The sequence below is a fragment of the Halichoerus grypus genome, chromosome X (genome assembly GCF_964656455.1).
Source record: "Halichoerus grypus chromosome X, mHalGry1.hap1.1, whole genome shotgun sequence".
Classification (NCBI taxonomy): domain Eukaryota; kingdom Metazoa; phylum Chordata; class Mammalia; order Carnivora; family Phocidae; genus Halichoerus; species Halichoerus grypus.
In genome coordinates, this window is record NC_135727.1 from 27,614,792 (window position 1) to 27,631,831 (window position 17,040).

The 17,040-nt window shown below is 42.7% G+C and overlaps 1 protein-coding gene across 6 annotated transcripts in view; it reads right to left on the reverse strand.

The window, feature by feature from the left end:
- The window catches only part of GRIA3 (glutamate ionotropic receptor AMPA type subunit 3), a 275,580-nt gene that overhangs the window by 107,741 nt on the left and 150,799 nt on the right, over window positions 1-17,040 (reverse strand). For all 6 annotated transcript variants that reach the window (XR_013444731.1, XM_078064947.1, XM_078064946.1 and 3 more), the window contains one exon: window positions 4,672-4,725. Coding sequence is in view for 5 of the 6 variants with exons in the window: in XM_078064947.1 (XP_077921073.1) it covers window positions 4,672-4,725 (54 nt within the window). In the remaining variant the exon portion in view is untranslated. The remainder of the gene's footprint in view (window positions 1-4,671; window positions 4,726-17,040) is intronic.

A 17,040-nucleotide genomic window follows, 5' to 3' on the forward strand; every position in this document is an offset into this window, starting at 1 on the left:
CTAGGCACCCCAAATGCTTGGGGTTTTTTTTTTTTTTTTGGTCTTATTTTTGGGGCTGGGTGCAGAAGATCTGTTGCTGGACCATCTCAACCCAGATCTAATTCACTTTGTGTTGACCACAAGGTAGTTTTGATTGATCCTTCAGATCCTCAGCTCTGTTCAGAACGTAGGTAAGGGTACTCATACCCTTCTTGGCTTCTGCCCACCTGGAATGATTTTAAGCCTGTCTTATGACTTTATATCTCTAAGGATAACAAGGCTCTGGTTTTGTTCCCCCATTTATATCCTCAGCTTCTGCCTAGCTGTTGTGCCTATACTCTCACTCCTGGCCTTCTCTGGTCCAAACTGACCCTCCATGAGGGAAGAAATGTAGAGCTGGAAGTGACCTTGGAGGTTTCCCAAATTTTAATCATTAATATGCCACATATGCCACCTTTATAGTTTTTTGCCATAAAGGTGGATCATCTGAGCTGTAATTTACCTAATATTTTTCTTTATATGGTCTAAATTTTTTTAACCTAAATATCTACTTTACCCTCATTCTAAAGAATGGTATCTGTAAAATCACAGAAGTGAGAGGATAGTTATCTTTTTGCATTACATATTTAATACAAATTCAAAAGTAATAAGTTTAAGAAATTTTGCTGTGTACTCCCTAAAATCATCTTGTGTACAAGTAGCACACTTAGGGAAATAGTAATCTGGTCTAACTCTCCATTTTATGGATTAGGAAACCTGTTTCCTAGCTCCAGGTCTAGTGCTTGTTTTCATCATGCCTAGGGTTGTTAGTCTAGGGTTCTGCACACAATGACTGAGCTATCATTACTGACATATATGAAAAAATTAAATCACAATACACAATATTCCTGGGGATGCAGTGTAAAGGATCCTGATGCAGGACCTTGCCTTGAAAGAGAGAGAGAGGTTGCCTGACTGACAGAGTGTATGCATGCTGGTTACCTCTGGTACCAGAGTGGCAAACATTACCATCTTAGAATCCTGGAAGAGAACACAATTATGGAACCACTCCCCAAAAAATGACATCACCAACTGACACAGAATTTGTAAGAGACTTGCTCGCTGTCTCATCATTGGGATGTCCACCTCTGGCCTGTGTGTTCTCCAGATCACATCTCTGGCCTGTGCTTCTGATGGAATCTTTTGTTTCTTCCAGGGACTTCAACAAGGTAGAACTTTTCTGCAGCTTGTTGTCTGCTGTGAAATGTGCACCCTGACCCATGAGAGGCCTGTTGAAGCATTCCTGGACTGTATGAGTCTTCTCACTTTCGCATTGCTACCAGGGAAAGTCCATGTCAAAGCACATAGAAGTCTTTGCAGATAGATGGAGCTCCGTGGCAAGGGGCGCACATGGCGCTCTGGTACAGCTGATTCCAGAAAGCTTAGGGAAGCGCCGTGACTGTCTTTGATTTTGCATTTGTAGAAGAAGGCAAGGGTTCTGTGCTATTGTTATACCAAGACTCAGATTAGACTGTTCCCTTGTGTATCTGTCCTCAGCTTTCATGCAGCTGGCTCATTTTGAAAGGAAACATCTTAGCTCCACTTACCCTTTTTGACCATCTAAGGAACTTCTAAAGAGTTTTGGGGTGTGTGTATGTGTGTGTGCGTGCGTGTGCGTGTGTGTGCATGTGTGTCTTTGGTGGAGGTATTTGGGGTATTTTTATCTGCTTTAAAAAACCTGAAAACCATGACGGGATAATCTGTCTCATTTTTTATCAGAGATTAGCAACAGTTCCTATCTCTCTTGCCTGCATGCAATTTGATATAGAGTACAGGGACTTATGGAAACACATGGCTGAGTTCAAATGAAAAGAAGGTCACTCGAGGAAAAGGAGTGGCAGTTCAAAGCATGGCGAATGAGTTCACGTTTTCATTAGGCAGACTGACATGACGCTATGTATTACAGTCTTTCTGAAGGACCAGACTTTACTTGTTCTTGTAGTAGGCTTCCTCCCACTGTCTCATGATTCTGAGTCCTGGTTAGGCATTCAGTTAACCATTCTTTTCTCCAACCTTGTCCTAATGATTCTCTCTTGCAGTTCTAATGCTCCATAGGCTTTCATTTCTGTCAGGTCCGGGTCTCAAGTTGAAACCAAAGCTCGTCTGAAGGATTGTTGGTAGGAATAAGGAGGCCCAGTTAGAATTCTAGAATGGCGAAGGTCTCAATGTATCATCCAGTCATTGATGCGCATGGCTTGGATCTCCCTTTAAGATGGAACCTGCCTCGAGGAGTTGAGTGAGCTGATAGCCTCCAGTTTCAGGACCTGCCTCAGCTTTCAGGCAGGAGGTATGTTCTTCCTGAACAGCTGCCAGCCAATGGCTGAGCAAGGTGGTGGTGCAGTGGCTCGCTGTTTCGGGGCAGCATGGGGTTCTTTGCACTGGAACTCTCGGTTATTCTGGCCAAGACTTTCTTAGAACTATACCGCCATCTGAAGCTCTTCTCATCAAACTTCCTTTCCCTCTCCTTGGCTGATATCAGACCTGAACTGTGGTCTTAAGCTCTCCCTTCCCACTTGTGACCCTCTCTCTTTTATTTTTCACAGGTATCATTCCCAGTAAATGTCTTGCACTTCTAATTATATCTTAGCATCTGCTTCCAAAGGGCCTAACCATTACATCAAAGAACTCCCCCATTCCCATCTGAGTTTTACAGTAAAGAAACTGAAGTGACTTATGCAAGGTCCCATAGCTAGTTAGTAAGTAGCATAGCTAGTTAGTAAGTAGCAAACTCCGTATGACAACCCAAACTTTCTGCCTTCGTTCAATGCTCTTTCCCAAACTTTAGTCATCCACATGCCACCACAGCCACATACACAAAAGCCAGACCTTGCCATATGTTTATTCCCCATGCTATTGCTTACACGACACATTTGACACATTTGACACATTAAATCTCTACGTTAGCCCTGTATGAAGTAATAATGTCCATGAAATTTGGATTTCGATGTGCTCATTTTATATTTTTCTAACACACAATAAATAATACATTACCATCATAATAAAAAAGTTTATGTGTGCACTATGTAAAGTCATCTCATGTACTGTCAGTGATGGGTGAACCCTGGGATGTATAAGGCAGAAAAGAAGGAAAAGGGAGAAGGAAGGAAGGAAGGAAGGAAAGAAAAAAGGAAGGAAGGAAGGAGAGCAAAATACTTATTGATGAGAAAGAAATGGTAAAAACCCATCAGTAACTGCCCTCAAGTGCCTTGCTGTGACATCCATATTTCCTGCCAAGCCCTGGTCTAACTTCCAGTGAGTCAGCAAACATCCTTTACTTACTGGTTGCCTAAAAAAACCAAATTGAAAGTATTTAGATGTAAACGAAGAATCAAGATTTCTCCTCTTAAAAGAGTCAATACATTTACCCCCCAAATGGTCTGAAGTGCTCCACTTTGAGCAATTTATTGGAGAACATGCACACTACATTTCAAAGCAGTAGCTCTAATCGTCATTTCATAAAGTGTTGGAAAACACACTTCCTAAGACAGAGGTTTAAGTAACATTTCCTTTCTTATTCAAAAAATTTTCATCATTAAAACAAAATAAGATTTTTTTCTTTGATTTAAGAAATCTAAGAATATAATTATAATAATCTTTCACCTTTGTTGCTATTCTTTTGGTGTAAGAGCTCCATAATGATTATCATTCTGTTGTGCTAATGAAACAAGATCGGGGTTAGAACTTATGTTATGTAATAATGTAATAGATTCTTAGTATTACAGTGATAATTTAACATTTCTCTTTCATTTAGGGGAGATAGTATTATTCAGAACCTCTGCCAAACAGATATTCCTGATTTAGAAGCCACTTTGTTAATTCCTAAACCAATTGTCTTTTTGGAGAAAGAACTATAAACTAACCTAAATGAAATACTAGCTTCTAGAGTTTCATAGATTTTTTTTTTTAAAGATTTTATTTATTTATTTGACAGAGAGAGAGAGAGAGACAGCGAGAGAGGGAACACAAGCAGGGGGCAGTGGGAGAGGGAGAAGCAGGCTTCCCACTGAGCGGGGAGCCCGATGCGGGGCTCGATCCCAGGACCCTGGGATCATGACCTGAGCCGAAGGCAGACGCTTAACGACTGAGCCACCCAGGCGCCCCTAGAGTTTCATAGATTTTAAAGGCGTGGGAAATGTGAAGGAAAAGATTCAAGTTGTGTTTCATTATAAGTATACAGGTGGCTGTATGCTTTGACAGGGTCCCTTGATGTTCTGTGTTCCAACCTACTTCTGGCATCTGATTTGAAAAGATGTGGTAGTGATCTGCTTCTGGAAAGACAAACCCAGTACTGATATGCACATCTACTTGGGTTAACTGGGGAAAGAGTCGGTTTCCTGTGTCCCCTGTCCCTTGTGTTATATTTCAAACCTGGATAAAATGGTTTACATGTCAAATCCAAATCGGATCTAAGAAGAATCAGTCTCAAATTACTGTTTTAAATGAGAAGAGAATACGAGCTTCACAGCTAAAACAGAGACAGCATAATTGAAAACAAGGCTATTGCATTCAGGTTTTGGCATTTACTGACTCATTTCTCCAAGTGTCTAAAGAACACATTAGGTTCTTTGTGTATTTCTTTTTTGGATGATTACGAACAGCACAAACTAAATAGAATATATTGCCCTGGGAAATAAAAACTCTGCTTGTTCTTACCAGGTTCGCAAGCATGTAGTGATAACCTCTTGAATGTTTCCCCAGGATCACAACCTGCAAAAGAAGAAATAAGAAATATTGCTTATTTAAGAAGGGCATTTCCAATTGCCTAATCAATGGGAAGTGCAATCAATCAATGGGCTAGTGTGAATTACTTTTAAATGATCAACAGAGTTAGGTCTTTGTATACGGTAAAATCACAGTTAATAGGACCAGAGTTCTTTTTGCACATTTCAATGTCAGGCAGAGAATACAGGAAGAATTGCTAACATTGAAGTTAAAAGTGTCAAAAACAAGGGAGAAAAAGCTCTTGAAACTGCCAGGTCAGTAGCATCACTGTCACTAAAAATAGATGGCAGAAGTGATGAAGCTGCTGATCCCCCACCCATGAACTGGATTCTGTACTCAGCTGCTGAGATGGAAAATGGGCTGAACGTGGAATACAAATTAGAAAATAGAATGTACAGTACATTTTTTTGTTGTTGTTATCTGGGATGCTTAGGGAATAGAACACTCTGGGAATGGGGTTAATGGGATTTTCAGGTTAATCGAGGTTACTTTTGCTTATTGAGACTTTTCTAAAATGCTTACCTTCTTTTTCCTGCCTTAATAGGAAAGATTTGTGACCATCTGTACAGCTTTTGCTGCTGGATGCTAGGCTGCAGGGCAGTGGGGGTGGGGATTGTCCCCTAGGGGACATTTGGAGCTGCCTGGAGGCATTTTTGGTTGTCACATCTGGAAGGGTGACTAGTATCTAGTGGGGAGAGGCCAGGGATGCTGCTAAACATCCTACAGTGCACAGGCCAGCCCTCCACAACAAAGAATTGTCTGGTAAAAAATGTCAGTAACATCTGAGGTGGAGAAGCCCTGCCTTGGGGTCATCATTCTTACAGTAATTTTCATGAAAAACACTGTATTAATTCTAAGTCTTACAGTTTACAAAATGCATTTTTGTTATTTCAAAATGTGTAAGTGGATTGAATAATTTCCAACCAAATGTGTTGGTTGTCATTCGCAAGTTTTTGACTAAATACCTGACATAAGCTTATTTCCAGATAGCTAAGTACGGCAAATTCCAGTTAATTGAGGATTTTATAAAATGTCACTTTAATAAGTACTGATTATGTACAAAGTACTGTACTGAATTCAGGGAGTGGGCACCAGGAGGGGGATCACATAGAGGGTAAAGATACAACCGGAAGTGGAACCAGGTTTTGTTCCGGGTCTGACGTTAATACCACTTTAGGAGCCCTCTTTAAGAAAAGTGAAACAAAGTCGTGAATAGTAAAGCCTTGGAAAGAACCCATAAAAGTAAGGTGCCATTAAGCTTAAGCTTCCTGACAAGTTCACCATGGGCACAGTTATCAAAGGGTTTAAAAACAACTTGAGGGGGCGCCTGGGTGGCTCAGTCGGTTGAGCATCTGACTCTTGATTTCAGCTCAAGTCATGATCTCGGGGGCGTGGGGATCAAGCCCCGTGTTGGGCTCTGTGCTCAGTGGGGAGTCTGCTTGAGATTCTTTCTCCTTCTGCCCCTCCCCCCGCTCTCTCTTTCTCTCTCTCTCCATAAATAAATAAAATCTTAAAAAAAGATAAAATAAAAACAACTTGACAAGACAGCAAAATTGCATACATATCAAACCATAAGTATATATAAAAGGCCATAAGAACAGTGAAAACAATTGCCCTTAACTGAGTGCCTAGTATATGGCAGGCCCTGTGCTAGGTGCTTTTTATGTACTTAATCGCTAGAACAATTTAACAGATTAAGTATCATTAGTTTCATTTTACAGAGGAGGAATCTCAGCTAAAGAGAGTTTAAGTGATATGCCCGAGGCCACACAGCTCAGAAGTGGAAAAGCTGGAATTAGAACCTGGGTCTGTCGCCTCTAGAACCCATATTCTTGGCGGTACATTACATGGTTTCTTAATATGCGCTAAATGTCAAATACCAATAATTGTTCTAGGTTCTTGGAGAAGAGGAAGAAGAGGTATTTAAAGTCTGCCGGGATGGATAGGGAAGGTTTCCTGGAGAAGATAAGGTTTAAGCTGGCTCAGAGGAGTGGAACCACATATTTAAATATGCTTATCATGCTGGCATTAGAAGCTTTCCAGTCATTTCAAGGGCTGAGAGAGAGAGCGAGAGCTGTTTTCGATTAATTTAAAATATGAGCCACATTTCTGACTGATTATTTATGGAGGAAATGAAAGGTTAATGAATGTCTTGAGGAAGTGATTTCTCACACTGCCACGACACAAAATGAGCTGTTAGGTATCTGCTGGGAAGTATTCTTCAGTGTCCGCTTGTGAGAAACCTCCTTACTGGTGACATTTGTTAACTTTGGATGGCAAGTTGGGACCATATATCTGTTGCATTTTTAATTCACTGACAACCCTCAACATAATAAAAACAGAGGGTTTTGAGTTCTGCCAGAAAAATGAGCGAGATTCCTGAGGACATCTGGCAGAACTTAGAGAAATAAAGCAGCAAGCCCAAAGGAAATGGGGTCTTTCTCACCAGAGGAAGGGCTTAGTGGCCTTTTGAGCAGAGGGGAGGTGAGAGGGAGCCATAGAAACATCAGTGTTGTGAGAAAAGCCCCACATGAGAAGCCAGGAGCCCAACCTTGTCATGTATTCACTGCTCGCGTGTGGGCAAATCACTCAACGTACCCCGCCTCCATTTCCTTATCTGTAATCTGGGACAGTGAACCTGGCCCTTCCTGTCTCGGCAGAGTTGTCAAGATCAAAGTGAAGAACATCTGCACTCGGGGTGGGGAATGTGCCTCATGTAATCACACAGGGGGTTAAATAACCGTGAGAGGGGGTCACTCCCTAATACACTGTGTTTTAGGTTCGGAAACAGTTGAAGCTATTGGAATATCTGCTTTAGTCCCTGCCCAGATAGTCTGCTCAGAAGAAACTCACTTATTTGAAGGTAGCTGTCTCATATTATCACCTCACAAGACTTAGCTTAAACTGGAAGGGATGGGCAAGTTAAAGATAGGAACCTTTAGGTGTCACAGAGCTACTGCCTCGAAGGCCCTAATTATTTCCTCATCCTTACTTCCAGTGCCTTCTTAACTCTTACTTAACATACAGTTCTTACCAATCTTGGTCTTTCAGTTCACAGTCAACGAAAAGCTGCAAATTAGAAGGGGTGTGTAGAGAGGGAGGGCGTAATATTAGAAAGAGGCACTTCAGCAGCAGAGGAAGTGACAGGCTGACTTAAAGGAGGTAGCAGACAACATCGTACTCCTGCACAGGATCATCATGGATGTTTGTCGTCAATGCCTGAGTCATCAGGGTCTGGTTGATTGCGTTGGTAATTTCTGCTAAAAAAAACCCCACGATATGTTTTGTGGTAGGTTTCCAACAGAAATGCTCCTAGTCCCGATACTTAAGAGAGCGCCCTCCGGAACCTTGAAATCTTAACTTCCGTGAGGCAGCAGTGATCCTGCCAATGTGAGCTCAGTGAGCCCTCGCTGCAAATAGTGCCCTGTTTTGCGCTGGGTCTTTCCTTGTTTTGCATTTTTGGTGCAGGGCTTGTGGGAGGGAGGGTGGGGTGTGTGATAGAATGCACAAAAGAACTAGTTAATGGGAGTGATTCTGGTGCCGTTAGTCCTCAGTCTTGATTCTTGCCATCTGCTGTAGATGAACAAGGCATAAATTGTACCCTGAGCTATTTAATGACTCTGGTAACCAAGAGAATATTCAACTTTGCTTTTACAGTAATTACAATAGCTCTTTCTGAATTAGTTTCAGAACTTCAAGGAGAAAAGCTGTCTTAACAGTCTACTGTGAAATTTAAGGAGGAAATACCAAGTTCCCAAATCCATGTACCATATTCACTGTGCCTTTGTAAGATTTGTTGGAAATGATGGATGGTGAGATAGATGGCAGATATGATAAATGTAATAAGGAGAGATGTGTCAAATGTCGATACAATTCATTGTTTTAAGGAAATTTATTTTTAGCCTCACAAATAGGATCCGAAAGAACAAAATGCCATAATCCCGATTCATTGAAACTTAAACAACAGTTTTGTTTGCAGATAAAAACAGCTCTTCCATACTAACTCACTGAGTCAAGCATATAGCAGAGCATTAAATTATTTGTTAAAGCATCCAGTGAATCATGGTCTACCCATTTGGGGGAAACGTTCCCTTACTGACTCCTCCATGTGCTTATCTGTGACATTGGAGGCTGGGTTTCACTGAATAGTTAAAAATAATTCAGAAAATGTTCAGTTGGTTTTCTATGTAAGAGGCCATTTCTTTTTCAATCTAATGCTCAATCTAGACATTTTCATAATTTTAGAAATCTGAAATTAAATTGCTCCATAAGACTACTTGAGAGAGGCCCACAGACCCTTTGGGAGCAAAAGCATCTGTTTTTCTATGCTCACATTAAAAAAAAAATATGTGTATGTGGAAAAGTGTCTATGATTTTTTTCCCCCTTAGATCCATCTGGTATGCAGATTAGGTTATTTGCAGACCTAAGTGTCTCCATGTTTGGATTTTCTACATCGGTGCCAAAAAAGGATCTATGTATAAAGATTGATCTTGCTTTGCGTACAGAACATGCCTTCCCGCTCACCTTAATCTGCTTCTCTTCGATTTAGGTACCCTGAGAAGTCTGGGGGGCTGGGGGGAGAAGTGAGGGAGGTTTCCCATTTTAATTCGCCCGATTTACCTATTGTATAGGTGTTTTCTCTTTACGGAAAAAACCACATTCCTTGTGTTCAAAGGGAAAACATTTTTCAGCACCCCCCTTCTTTTCCTGCTTCCTCAGTTATAAAAAGATATGTTGTCCTATGGCAACCTATCTAATTTCAGCTGTGTTGGGAGTTAAATAGTGGTATGCTACAAAAATCAGCCTTAGAATATGCCACACTTCCCAGAAGAAATCTTCCATCAGATATGATAAAAGGCATTCATTTTCTTGAATGAAAACCCCGAGCTACTAAATTGCTTTAGTCTTAGTAAACATATATCAGAAGTCAATTCCGTTAGAATTATTTTGTAATAATTTCAGTCTGCACATGCATGCTCTCCTCTAACTGAAAGACAGTGAGTGCCTCATATTGCGGTCATCTGACTTGAATAAATGTGCTGGATTAGTGAGGCAGAAAGAGCCAATCACCCATCCCAAAGTCAGCCCAGTGGCTGTGGGGGTGGGGGTGGTGCCAATGGAGAAAGACGGGCTGAAGCTTTTCATAGAGAAGGAAAATGGGAGTATAACCGAGAAATCTCATCAGTGCTTATGCTGTCTAGAGGGGAAGCTTATGCAGAGTGGAGGCAATAGAATAAAGCATCAAATAAAATGCTTGGATATGAGGATTAGAGGACAAGGATTTCACCAGAGAACACGTCTTTGGGAAGTTTCACTTCCCAGACTTGAACAGTGCATCCACTATGACTGAATGGAATATACAGAAGATTTAATGCTAAACAGCAGGAGAGGCAAAGAGAACGTACAAATGAGAGGCAATATATGGCCACGGGTAAGTTAAAGGAGCAACAGATTACTCTCGCTCCTGTGGATAAGGGACCATTTCAGTGCATGTTGACCTTGGGGGGAACACCTCACTGTATTAACCCGGAAACAATATTTTTCAAATTTCATTCCTTCACAGACTTCCATTTGTGTCCTATCCACATCCCGCCGGACTATTAGTTACTTCATATATATCTTTATAGCTACTCCTTTTCTTAAATTTAGCCATGTCGAAAGCAATAATATCCATGAAACTACATGCAAGAAAAGAAATACAACTGTATAGAAATAAAATCTATTCACCCAGATGTTACCGAAAATCCTGCGGTATACTACAAGGGGTGCTGGGAAATAATGCCTTAAAGCCGCCCCTCTTTGGCAAAGAGAATGTAGATTGCGTCTCCCTGTCCTGACAAAATAAGGTTAATTTGTCTGGTGGTTCAAATCTTGAGTATCCCTGCCTACTTTCAAAGGTTCATGAGTTTTGTAAGGGAGCAAAATGATGGGCAGTGTTTTGGAGGTAACAATGCCCAGGACTGGGTACAAATGACAAATCTGGAAAATTACGAAAACATTTCCTAAGGCAATTTACATGTAGTGCCTTACCCAGGAAGTCCAGCAGCTTGGAGCGGTTAGAGTCCTTGGTCAGGGGGCCAATAATGAATACTTAAAACACCGGGACCTTTCCCCCAGAACTTCCTGTAAAATGATGCATTTCCAAACACTGTGCCTTTTCTTGGAGTACTTCATCTGGAAGATCTTTCACAGTACCCTATTTATAGTTGGAAATATTCTAGATGTTTCTTCAGGTAGGTAAGGTAGGGTGATTTTAATTAGTATTCAACCTAGAATAATACGGCAAAAAGGACCTTAGTTTCTCTTCAACGTATATACCCATATGTATGACTTTTGTAGTGTCTCTGCATTTGTATTGGCTATCCCCCCAAATCAGTGATAATTTATTTTACAATACATTTTTATTTTTTATTTAAAAAAAGATTTATTATTTATTTGGTGGGGGGAGGGGCAGAGGGAGTGGGACAGACAATTTCAAGCAGACTCCATGCTGAGTGCGGAACCTAACACAGGGCTCAATCTCACGACCCTGAGATCATGACCTGAGTCAAAACCAGGAGTCAGACGCTTAACCGGCTGAACCACCCAGGTGCCCCTAAACAATACATTTTTATATACCAGAGTTCTTCACATATTCTTTTATGAAATTTACTGTCAGTTATTTTATGTTCACGCTTACAACTTTGGCTTTAATATTTCCAACTTTATTCTAAATAGCAAATGGTATCTTTTTTCTTTGTAGATTTTGCAAAATCATTTAGGACCAAAGCACTATAATCCTGGATTCCTAAGACCTACTTGGAGAACTATACAGCTGGTAAGTAGAAGGCTTGAGAGTGCCAGTGGACTCATTCCTTGTATTTTTTTTCATTTCTTGAATTAAAAAAAAAAAAAGGAATGGCAACCTCTGGCATACAGCTGAGTAGTCACTCAAATATTTGTTGTTTTCAACTGTAACCACTTGGGGATAGGTGGACTAATGCAGGACTTCCTTCATTCCCGCACGAGTCACACTTTCCCATCTTTAGGTATTTATCAGCATCAACAACTCTAGTACTGCACCTAAAATGACACCTTATAGTGTTTATACTTTTCTTTATAGATGTGATCCGAATCACCCTTAAAGCCTGGAAAAAAATTTGTATTTATTAAAGGTGATGTACTAGAAAGAGCCAGATGGGTCTGGATTCAAATCCTGCCATTTACCCATTAGCTCCATACGGTGTGCAAAATTGAGCCATGGGTGGCTGGGTAGAGTATTAGAAACTCAGGTTCAGCCCAGAATGATGGAGCCTCCATGTTGGGAGGAGAGAGGAAAGAACATTTAATGTGGGGATATGGAGAATGAGATGTTCTCCTTAGAACTCCCTAATTATGCCTCTGGGAATGAATCTTCTGTTTGTGCAATGCTTCCAGCATTCGACACCCCAATCTGGGAGATTTTCTGATTGTTGAAAGAAGGGAGTGAATAAGTTTATATTTTCAAATAAAAGGAAATATCTCTCAGAAACCCAGTATATTTGGGGGGGCCTTTGTTTTTTAGGAGAGTTGCTTACTTGGCAGATTTCTCCATCTTCTAAGACCCATGTCATCGAAGTGTCTCTCCATTTGGCGATGGATGACAAATGACAGAGGCTTCGTTCATGGCAGGCCAAACATAGAATTCTCCTAATTCTCAAATGTTTGGTTTGCTTTGGTCTTTCACTCTTGCTATTTGAATTTGGCATTATCTTCCCCACTCTGAAAGCTTATCTACCTTTGTGATCCTACTGACGTGATAACAGTTCAAGCACTGTAGGCAGAATTACAGACTTGCAGCCCAAAACAGGGGGCTCCTGAAAGCCGATCATTAAATATTCAGGAATTTTGTGAGCCATTTATTAAGCCATTGGTAGCTTGAAATCAGCCATGGTGGGAGTATTTACACTATAAACATCAGCCAACGCGACAAATCAGGGCTTTTCCCCCTTGAGAGCCAGTTTACCCGTACACCACACCTGCATGCCACTGGACTCAAAAGGAATATGGATTGATGTTCCTAGTGGATGGAAGAGTTGCCTCCCTTAACCACATCTTTCATTCATCTCTTCTTCTAATGGACATTTGTTGAATGCCTGCTCTGTGCAAATCCTGGGGCCAGACGCTGGGGAGACAGAGGTCACCAAAACTTGGTCCCAAGCCTGGAGGATCTCAACACCAGAGGCGGAAAGACTGCCAAGTTAACAGACAATTACAACCCAGCGGGAGAAGTATGAGGACGGAAAAATGTACAAGGTACAGCTGAGGAGAGCATGATTAACTCATAACCCACTTGAGATAGAAAGTGCTTTGTCTCCAAACTAAAGACCTAAAGAATTTTTTCCTGTGGTTTTTATAAAGTGGGAATCTGACAAACAGGTAATTTAAAGAGGATGCTATTTTGAAAACAAAGAGAGATGTCTTTCGGAGGGCTATTTCTCTTGATTTCAGGAGAGCCTCGCCGTTTTACAGTGCTCACACACAAGAGGAAAGATTTTTATTTAGGCCAAATAGGCATTTGTTGTGATGGCAGCCAGGGCTGGCTCCGGAAGAAATTGTGAATGAAATGATTGGTTGGAAAAGCTAAGTTAGAAGGGGCATAAGTGGTTATGTGGTAAATAGAATGGGATCTGCTAAGGGCAATGTGTTCCAGCTTTGCCAGTTACAAGCTGTGTAACCGTGGGCGAGTTACTTAACCTCTCAGACTCAGTTTTCCATCTGTAGAACAGAGTACATAATAGTGGATAGGGAGCTGAGTCGGGTGGTCAAGAGCACAGGGTAGACTGCCCGGGTTAGACTCTCTACTTTGCCCTTTCATAGCTGTGTAGCTTTGAGCAATTCACTTAAACTGTGTTTCAGTATACTCATCTGTTAAATGGGTCTGTCATTAGTACCTACTTCATAGAATTGCAGCTAGGAGTAAATGAAATAATGTACCTATAGTTCTTTTTTTAAAAATTATGTTCAATTAGCCAACATAGTACATCATTAGTTTTTGATGTTGTGTTCTCAACGATTCATTAGTTGCGTATAACACCCAGTGCTCATCACATCACGTGCCCTCTTTAATACCCATCGTTCTTAACATAGTGCCTGATGCTTATCCTATATTCATTATGTTTTCCCTTCCTTATTCCTATTGTAATGCTCCCTCCCTCCATCCTTTTCCACAGAAATCACATCTGTCCTTCAAGGCCTGCTCATATGCAGCCTCTTCCATGAAGGCTTCCCTGATTTCATGTCCCTTACTCTCAAATGTGCAAAAGTGGTTTCCTACTGCTGTGGGGTTAGGGAAAAGGAGAGGCATCAGAACTTGGTGCAGAGGGGGTATTGGAGCCACTGGTCAGGACAGCACGGGGTTGGAGGTGCAAGGAAGGAGCTGAAGTTTGCATGCAGGGTTCAGGCATTTGACTCGAGGGTGAAAAAAGGACAAGAAGCGGGGAGGGGGTAAACCAACAACAAAGTAACCCACACTGTCACCTTCCACCGCCCTCTCCTCTCCGGCCTCCAACATTGATCGGGACCAGGAATCCAAACCACACAGAAACCATGGTTGAGAACATGCGTGTGGGGGGCTGGAGGTGGGGCAGGGTTCTACCCAGAGACAAAGAAGCGCACACAGGCCATTATTGAACCGAGCACCTGTAGTCATCACAGGGTTTGTAGCACAGGAGAGAATGGGGGTTGGGAATGGGCAGCGAGAAAGGTGAGAGCAGAAATTTGGCAGAGTCTGTGAGATGGATCTCTCCTCTGCATGGTAGACAGTTGCCCGGGAGTCTCAGGCCGCCCCACACTGCCAGTAACAACTGGTCCGTGGCTTTATCCACGCTTCATTTCTGGAGCAAGGGGGCAGAGCAATTCCAGGCTTCCCTGTCTGAATCCACAGAGGCCTTGGGGGCAGGGAGAACATGAGGAACACAGTTCACATTCCTTGGAGGCCCAGGCTACAGTAATGTCTTAGGACAGTATTCCTCAAAGCGCATGCTGTGGGGATCAGCTGGAGAGCGTATGACAGTGCAGGCACCTGAGCACCTCTCCGGAGAGCCTGATTCAGAAAGTCTGGGTCAGGGCCAGGGAGTCTGCATTGGACACTTGGTTGATTCTGATGCACACTGAAATCTAGAACTACCTTTCCATATGGTAATAAATGCACTTTGAAAAGCTAAAAGGATCCTCAATGATGGGATTTTCATGAAAGGAGATAAGACGGGAGACACTGGGGGGCACCTGGGTGGCTCAGTCGTTGGGCGTCTGCCTTCGGCTCGGGTCATGATCCTGGAGTCCTGGGATCGAGTCCCGCATCGGGCTCCCTGCTCTGCAGGAAGCCTGCTTCTCCCTCTCCCACTCCCCCCGCTTGTGTTCCCTCTCTTGCTGTGTCTCTCTCTGTCAAATAAATAAATAAAATCTTTAAAAAAAAAAAAGAAGGGAGACACTGGGCTTATGAGGTACTCCCTTGAGAAGCTTCCATGGGAAGGGCAGGGGGCAGCATGAGGACACTCACACAGACTCCTGGGGACAGGAGCCAAAGGAGGAATCTCTGACAGATTCTTGTTTTAGACAGGACTGCACCAGAGGCGGACTCTTGAGACAAAGATTTGAGGGCCAGAAGTTGGGATTCCAGGAAGCGCTGGTAGGGGAGTGAGGAAATGAGACAGCAAAGGGAAAGAAGCCAGTCCAGGGGCTTTCCGGAGCAGGTTAGCTCTGAGTACCTCTGGGGGTGGTGTGTGAGGGCTGGGAAGCTGGGGCCTTTGTCCTTCACTCCCTATTCACCATTGGCTGATAGCTTCCATCAGGAGTATTAATTACTGCCCAGGGCTTCTTTTTTAAAAAAAATTTATTTATTTATTTGCGAGAGAGAGAGAGCGTGAGCGAGCAGGAGCTGGGGGAGGAGCAGAGGGAGAGAGAGAGAAGCAGACTCCCTGCTGAGCAGGGAGCCCGGCATGGGGCTTGATCCCAGGACCCTGGGATCATGACCTGAGCCGAAGGCAGATGCTTAACTGACTGAGCCACCCAGGTGCCCCCTGCCCAACACTTCTGACTTGTCTCACTCTCAGGCTGGGAGAAAGGCTTCCAATGGAGAATAACATGTGCTTTTGATAGGAGACCGCTGGTGTGGATAACAAAGGCTAGTGCCAAGGGGCCATGGGTAGGGCATCCCCAGCACCTGCTACAACTGCAGTGACCCTTAAGTCACACGTACTGCATCTTACAGTTTACCTATTGCTTTGCCATGCATCATTGCAACGGATGAAAAAAAAAACAACCTGAGGTGAGCAGGAGAACATCATGGCGGTGGGAGTGGACCCTGGAGTCAGACTGACCTAGGGCACCAGTTCTTCCTCTTTGTTAGCTGAGTGGCCTTGGACAAGTCATTTTACCTCTCTGAATCTCAGTTCCCACATCTAAAGTAGGAATCATAACGGCACCTACTTCTTAAGGTTATTGTGAGGCCTAACTGAAGAAATGCATTTAAGGTTTCTAGCAGAACACGTGAGCTTTAAAGGGATTCCCTCTTTCCCATCCCTATGTGTTTCCTCATCTCATGTACCCCACAGCACAGAGCCCCAGTGTATGGCACCGAGGTGATGCTTAATAGATGTTTCGAACACAGAAGGCTTAAGTACACCTTGGAGAAAAGTCCAGGTTCCTTAGGAAGTGGTAGAAGAAGGTGCCATTTAAAGTAATATAAAATCGAGAAAAGCATATTGAGGGGATGGGCATTGAACAAGTTCAGACGCAGGGAAGGCTCTCTTCTGGAGAAGAAGATGCCTTGTAGACTGGATTTTGAATGATTGGGGGCAGGGGGCTGTTGCTGGCAGAGAGAAGGGAGAAGAGGATCCCGGGTGGGAAGATGCCTTGGACAAAGGCCTGGTGGCGGGACAGAACAGAAGACAAACATAAGCTCACATTTATTGAGCATTTACCATGTACAAGGCATGGTGGAAACTGATTTTTCACATGCTTTACCTCATTGGATCCTCACCACAACCCTTGAAGGTAGGTACTAGTATTAATTTCATCTTCCATGTCAGGAAACCGAAGCCCAGAGAAGTTGGGTAACTTGCCCGAGGCCTCACAGGCAGGAAACGATGGAGCCTGGAGTCGAAATCAGATCTGTCTGAATCCAAAGCCCAGTCATCGGGGTAGCAGCTCTACTAATCATTCCTGATTATAAGAACTATTATTATGACTGTGGGATGATCAGCTCCCACTATGAATTTAATACAACAAAGACTGAGGACCTACTGTTATTATGTATTATTACCTAACAGGGGAGCAGT